Source organism: Mytilus edulis, unplaced genomic scaffold (genome assembly GCF_963676685.1).
Source record: "Mytilus edulis unplaced genomic scaffold, xbMytEdul2.2 SCAFFOLD_2144, whole genome shotgun sequence".
Taxonomy (NCBI): domain Eukaryota; kingdom Metazoa; phylum Mollusca; class Bivalvia; order Mytilida; family Mytilidae; genus Mytilus; species Mytilus edulis.
In genome coordinates, this window is record NW_027268330.1 from 4,110 (window position 1) to 12,182 (window position 8,073).

At 33.4% G+C, this 8,073-nt stretch overlaps 1 protein-coding gene across 1 annotated transcript; it reads right to left on the reverse strand.

Moving 5' to 3' along the window:
• Nucleotides 1-931: 931 nt before the first annotated feature.
• On the reverse strand, nt 932-6,446 carry LOC139507320 (filaggrin-2-like; the record flags this gene model as incomplete). Its single annotated transcript, XM_071295704.1, is given in 3 exon segments — nt 932-1,891; nt 3,182-3,201; nt 6,401-6,446. Coding segments are annotated over 3 exon segments (1,026 nt in total), but the record flags the coding sequence as incomplete, so codon positions are not given.
• Nucleotides 6,447-8,073: the final 1,627 nt, after the last annotated feature.

Here is an 8,073-nt window from a genome sequence, read left to right on the forward strand (position 1 = left end):
TACAGGTCTACAATAAGAAAATGGAAGCATATTTGCATTTGATCGAAGTACATTAATGAAAGATCAAAAGGAAAGTACCAACTCTTTTTTTTTCTTTTTCTTCAAATGATACATAGATCAATGCCTCGTTCTGCAATATTATTGATTTAAAATGAACGATATGAGAAAGAAGAGAAAGGGCATATAAAAAACAAAGACAGCTACATTTATGTACTAAAGAAACGCATTACGATTCTAGTGCTAACAAGTTACTTCCAACAAGTTTGTAAGGGGTACAGGGTGGCCATTTGCAAGGCAAAGTTCCTGCTCCTATCTAACATTTTATACCCCTTTTTTTCATTTGTTCGTCCAAATTTCCCTCCAAGGAGCCTGTTTTTCAGTGGTTGTTGTTTGTTGGTCGTGTTCATACGTGTTTATCGTTTCTCGTTTTTGTTATGGATTAGACCGTTGGGTTTCCTGTTTGAATTGTTTTAAGCATGTCACTTTGGGGTCCTTAATAGCTTGTTTTTAAGTGTGAGCCAAGGCTTCGTGTTGAAGGCTGTACTTTGACCTATAATTGATAACTTTTTACACATTGTGACTTGGATGCAGAGTTGTTTCATTGGTACTCATACCACATCTTATTTATAAAGAACAGTAGATTGATTTGAATAATTAAAAAATCTAATTCTCATACATTTAATGTGAATTAATACAAATATTTTTTGTAACCTTTACTGTGATATTTTCGGGATTTCCGGTAGTATTTACTATTTCCTGTCCTTTTATATTTTTTGTAGTACTTCCTAGCTTTTCCGTAATACTTTCCTTTATGACGGTACCCATGATGGCCATGATGGTGACCGAAATGTCCGTGATGGTGACCAAAATGTCCGTGATGGTGACCAAAATGTCCATAATGGTGACCAAAATGTCCGTGATGGTGACCAACATGTCCGTGATGGTGATGATGATGTCCATGATGGTGACCAAATAGGCCGAAACTTCCATGATGGTGACTAACGCGTCCTAGACGATGTCCAAAGTGTCCATGACGGTGACCAAATATACCAGAGTGTCCATGACGGTGGACCGATCTACCATAGTGTCCGTAACGATGTCCAGAGTGTCCGTGACGGTTACCAAATCGTCCATGACGATGACCATATAGACCGGATCGTCCATGTTTGTTACCAAATAAACCAAAACTTCCATGATGGTGTCCATAGCGTCCGTGACGGTGACCAAAGTGACCATGACGGTGACCATATAGACCATATTTTCCATGACGATGTCCAGAGTGTCGGCGACCAAAGCGACTATGACGGTGACCATGGAGACCGTATGTTCCATGACGATGTCTAGAGTGCCCGTGACGTTTACCGAAGCGTCCATGACGGTGACCAAATATACCAAAGCGTCCATGACGGTTGCCATATCTACCATAGCTTCTGTGACGATGCCCAGAGTGTCCAAGACGGCGACCAAAGCGTCCACGACGATGACCATATAGACCGGAGCGTCCATGTTTTTTACCAAATAAACCAAAACTTCCATGACGGTGACCTAAGTCTCCCAGATGATTTCCAAAGCGTCCATGACGGTGACCATATATACCAGAGCGCCCATGACGATGGCCAAGGTGTCCCAGATGGTGACCAACTGATCCGAAGCTTCCGTGAAGGCGACCATTATGATGACTAGCATGTCCATGTTGATGAACCTTATGACTAATTGAAAGTACCCCACCGTTTTTGTCTCCAAATACACTATGGCTCACATGAGTGTTATGCCTGTGTCCAAATACACTATGGCTCACGTGAATGTTACTTCTATGTCCAAATAGGGTGTTTCCTTGGTCATGTGATACATGTGACACAACTGCTGGAGAGGTATAGCTATCATCGTCCAACTGTAAAATATTCAAAGAAATTTAATTGACAAAAAAAAGAAAGTATGAAATGTAAGTATGACATGCCATCTACTAGAAATCAATGTTGAGTTGGCACAAGAATAAAATACATACATTGACATATAGTATTAGATGTATTATTGTCTGTATTGACCGAAACTCAGTAATATAAGATTGCTTTTCCATTAGAATTTTGAGGTGATTTATTAGTAATCTCACGTAAAAAAAGTTAATACAAAAATGTTTGAACATACTTTTATTCCTTTTTAAGAACTATTTCTAATAGTAATTGTTAAGGTAAACTATTATATATCCGTTCTTTCAGAAACGTTTATCATAAGGCTCAATCATATTGATACTTTGATATAATTTTTAACGTCATAATGTTTAGTTTGGTTCATATTTCGATAAGACTTTTGGCCCAATTGTACAACTGCCAATGTATATTTTCATATCTTTATTATGAAGACAACAGGCCAGTGTAATTTAAAAGTTTGTGATCTAATAAACTTTTTTTTTATTACACTTCCCATAATTATTCCTCATATTGTAAAGCCGGACAGTAAACAACTGTTAGAGTGTTGTACCTGCAGTTATACTTTGTTGTTAATTATTTCAATTTCTCCACTTTAGAGCAAAGTTCTTTGACAATTATGACGGGCATGATACTGTATGATCAAGCGGAGAAGGGTATGTTCAATTCAAAACGGAAATTCCTTAATCAAATTGCAAAATTTAAAGCTCAAACACTTCAAACGAATGGACAACAACTGTCATATTTCAGACATGGTACAGGCATGTTTTTTATGTAGAAAATGGTGGATTAAACCTGCTTTTATAGCTAGCTAAACCTCTCACTTGTATGACAGTCACATACAATTCCATTATATTGACAGTCGAACTTTCAGTGTTTTTGTGTTTATTCATTGATTCAAAATGTTATAAAGTCGATTAGCCGTAATATAAAATAAGTTATTCATATTTTCTTTTCTTTAAATTATTATTTTTTTCGAAAAGTAAACATAAGAACAAATAAAAAGAAACGTGATAATTCATAGGGGTTAGGTATCAGCTGCTGTTGTGCGAGTTTATGATTGTCTTGAATATGGTGCCTATTTATTAATGTTTATACACGACAATCCTGTTTTCAAAATTTTCCCATAGGGAGATTTAGTCAAACAAATGATGATGAATTAACAAGAGATCATCTACAAGCTATAAGTGGAAGTAAAAAAAAACATAATGAAAACTATTGTCGTCAAACAAGGATATCTTAGGTAATATACATACATAAAAGTCAGACCCTGCATCTGTAAAGTAAAAATATAAATATGATAATATATAATTTACTAAAATTTTACTCCTATATAATTCTAATAGGATAGCATAGTGTTTATAAAAGTTGTAATCACCAGGTCCTTTACTGTTTAGTGTATGTATCAATGATAAATTTATATTCTATTTTGATTGATTGATTGGTGTTTAACTCCCTTTTCAGCACCATTGTGCTATTTTGTGTCGGTGAAGGAAAAATGCCTGTCATTTGCAACCTCTGTGTTGACATTCAAGTGATAAAATAGTTCTACTACTTGGATCAATTGGCCACCGAGACCCCTTTTTCTATCTATAAGACGACCATATATTTTCTTATTTGTCGTTATTAAGACTATCATATAAAAAAAAATGATGATTTTGTATGATTGCCAATGAGACAACTCTCCACAAGAGATCAATATGACACAGAAATTAACAACTATAGGTCACCATACGTACGGCCTCCAACAATGAACAAAGCCCATACCACATTATCAGCTATAAAAAGCCCAGAAATGACAATGAAAAACAATTCAAACGAGAAAACTAACAGCCTAATTTATGTACAAAAATGAACGAAAATCAAATATGTAACACATAAACAACCGACAACCACTAAATTGCAGGCTCCTGACTTCGGACAGGCATCATACATACAGAATGTGGCGGGATCCCAACCCTACCCTAACCTGGGACAGTGGTATAACAGTACAACATAAGAAAGAACTATAAAAATCAGTTGAAAAGGTTAAACTCATAAGACGGATAAACATACAAGTGGACGTGAACTGGGTACTTGTATATCCCAACAACAAAAAGACACTAGGTACAGCTCTGAGAGTACTCGCAGTTAACTGATAGTTAGTTCAAAGCCTCTAACAACTTATAAAAAAATCATGCATCTAAGACTTAATAATCAATCCGTACACATCCAACATCCAATGGATTTCATGTACGACGCCATAATCCGTCAAAAACTTGACCTTGTGCAATGCCAAGATACAGGTATCGACAGATTGTAGATCCATGAATGTGTATATGTATATTACATACAAGTATTATTTAGTTTGGTTTTAATATTTACTGATAACAAAATCAATATTTATACCATAAAAAAACAATATTCAACGATCTTATTACAGTGTTAAATTGGTAACCTTTTAGAATAAGTTTATCCAAAGGACCGATAAGTTTACCAGGATCGTTTCTAAATTTTCGGGCACGGTTAACAACATTTCCGAAAATACGAGGATGTGCTATCAAGTTAGAAATAAGTTTTCTACAGTTACAACTAGACTTCAAAACCAAATCTTTATATCTTTGTACCAATAAAAACAATATTTAATGATCTTATTATATTGTTAAATTGGTAACCTTTTAGAATAAGTTTATTTAAAGGATCGACAAGTTTACCAGGATCGTTTCTAAATTTTCGGGCACGGTTAACATGTATATTTCTACTGTAGAATTAAGTCATTATAGATACCAGGATTAAATTTTGTATTAACGCCAGACGCGCGTTTTGTCTAAAAAAAAGACTCATCAGTGACGCTCGAATCGCCAATAGTTAAAAAGGCTAAATAATGTAAGAAGTTGAAGAGCATTGAGGACCAAAATTCCTAAAAGTTTTGCCAAATACAGTTAAGGTAATCTACTCCAGAGGTAGAACGCCTTAGTATTTCAAAAATTTAAAAGTTTTGTTAATTTATATTTATCACCATATCAATGATAATTCATGTCAGCGCAGAATAAACTTACCATAGATACCAGGATTACTTTGGTATTTACGCCGGACGCGCGTTTCGTCTGATAATCAGGAAAACTTATTGATTAGTTAAAAAATCAAATACACGCAAATCGTGAGTAAATTCCAGTTCTGGAAGTTGGGGAATAAACTTGTTACAACAGTCTATATATTCATATTCAAAATGTGAACCAACCGTAAAATCTCTTTGCATGAATTTAACAAACTTACTTTGAAACTCATATCAGTTAAATATGCAGGAATGCATCTTAACAACTCTACTTTTAGAGGGTGCTTAAAATCATTTACTAACCATGAGGGTTTGGCACGGTCAGTATTTACCAACTATTGTATAAAATTTGAAATAGCAATTTTGTACAACTAGAAAAGGACTAGTAAAGATTTGTTTAATGTAAAAAATGTAAATATGCAGATACAATGATATCATAAAAAGGTAAAACAAACACAGTTTTGTACGAACAGTGTTTAACTACAGTTTTCCACCTCTAAAATCTTTTAAATAAGACATGGAATGAATAGGAATTTCTTTGTTCTGAATACAAATGAGCTTTTCGTGTTATTCTTATTTTTAATTGAAGTGTTATTTTACTTCTATGTGTTCTTTGCGTGTTATTTCATTATTGTTGTGCCGATATGATGTATTTGATGCTTTTTAGTATGTACAGCTTAAAGGGGCACCAGCTTCGAGAATGAAAAAAAAATAGAATATGATTTCGTTTGGTTCAATCATTAATAAAAGTGAAATAATGAAATAACAATTCGTTTTTTGCAGCCAATTTGGGATAATTTTGTCAAAATTAGCATACAAATATCGCTGATGAATAATTCGACCTCATTAAATCCGTATTCATGTGACTATCAATATAAAACATTAGCTAGAGATTGGTTATGCATGGATTAGTCGTTTACAGCCATTTTAAGGAAACAAATATCATCATTAAAAATGAAACAAAGATGAACCATTTCGTGAACTAATTTGAAAGATCATTTCGTGAACTAATTTGAAAGATCATTTCGTGAACTAATTTGAAAGATCATTTCGTGAACTAATTTGAAAGATCATTTCGTGAACTAATTTGAAAGATGATCAGACTTTTTTACTAGTTTTTACACTTTTTGGACATTTTTTTAATTTACCGTCAAATTTAACCCGATGATATTCGATTTGCTTCGACCGCAGTATACTATCAATTTATATACTTTATCAGATCTTTGCATTTTTTCCAATTTTCATACGCACCACATATAGAGTCGCGCCCTATGCGACACATGACGCTAACGGGAAGTGTAAGTTTTAAGTACATCTAGGGTAAGTAGTTTTTATGGTATTACTATGGCACCTGTTTTATAGTAGACTAGATATCAGTAACATGGCAAGCAATGGTTTTTATATAAAGAGAATATTTTTATGTAGATTTGTATACACTTACCAGTATATGATACTAAGATGACAACTAACAACACTGCACACTTCATGTTGGCAACGACTTGTTGATTGGACCTCTGGTCTTTTATATTTCTTATAAATCCGATAAGAAACAGATGCGACAGAATGTAAGTCAAGCATTAAAATATGACATTGGTCTTGCAGTGTAAACCAAGTGCCTCGTTTGATGAAATTGATTTAACATTTTTTATCAGTTGTTAGTCCTATATTTACAGCAGGATTAAAATGTTATTTTTATATGTTAAATTCATATACTTTTCAGAGGTCACTAAAAATAATGTTATTAACCTTGATTTAATCCACAAATAGCGAAAGCTACCACATTTTTAGCCGTTTTCAGTATACAAGAATCCTTAAGTTAAGTTAGATCAGCAGGATTATTTTTTTCTGTACATGTTATACCGCAAAAATCATATCAACCGACTGTCGTTTGCGTTGATACTCACTAAATACGTTTATTTCATTTTGAATCGTCAGTTATAAACTTTCATCCTAATGTCTGTACCAAGTCATGACAGTTGTTTTCCATTCGTTTGATGTGCTTGATGTGTTTGAGTTTTTGATTTTGCCCTTTTATAAAGGACTCTCCGTTTAGGATTTTTGCAATTTTACTTCTCAAGAGTTTTAAATACAAAACAATTTCCGACGTATGACAGGTTAACATTTTCAATCGTTTTGAGAGATGATAGTCTCAAGATATGTCGTCTAAAAGTTCTGATACATTTTATATAATGTGCTTTGTCTATAGGCCTTGGATTTTTTTGGTTACATATGACGTGGCTCTGTACACCCAGTCATTGTGTTATTGTGCTATGATGAACTTTTGTATCCTTGTCTTTCATTTTTCAAATGAGCTTTGTACATATGCCTTTTGTGTGTTTCTTTATTACATAATTTATTGTGATAAATTGTAAGATTATAACACAATGATGACTGTTGTACCCCTATTTTTGAAGTTTTTTACTATTAGGTATGTTTGTTTTGTTCACTCATCGTTGTCAATATAATGGAATTTTATGCGACTGTCATACAAGTTAGAGGTTTAGCAAGCTATAAAACCAGGTTAAAGCCACCATTTTCTATATAAGAAAATGCCTGTAACAAGTCAGGCATATGACAGTTGCTATTCATTCGTTTGATGTATTTGAGATTTTGAATTTGCCTTTATGTTACGGACTCTACGTTTTGAATTTTTTCGGAGTTCGGTATACTAGTCTTTGTTATTTTAATTTTTACTTTTAGAAAGAAGTCACGATAGTTACAACTCGTATTGTTGGAGAAAGACAGATTTGTATTCTTAATTTTCAAAGATTTTTTGTATATGTGACGTGATCAAACTTGGTCGCCTTTTTCATGACGTGACAATAGAAAATTCAGAATAAATCAAGAAAATTTAACTTAATAATTAAATATCGACCAATCATTTGCTGAGAACTGATATTTCACTAGTGAGGAGTACAATTTTTCTCATAGCGCTCAAGAAATGTGAAAACAGCACAACCATTAGAGAATATAGGTTATGAAACAGAAACACAAAAATCAATATTAAGAATCTATAGGCCGTGTTAACTCAAATATATATTATACGCTAATGAACTATTTAAAGAAAACGCGTGTCAATGATGAAATTTATAAATTCAATATCAGTAATTTACT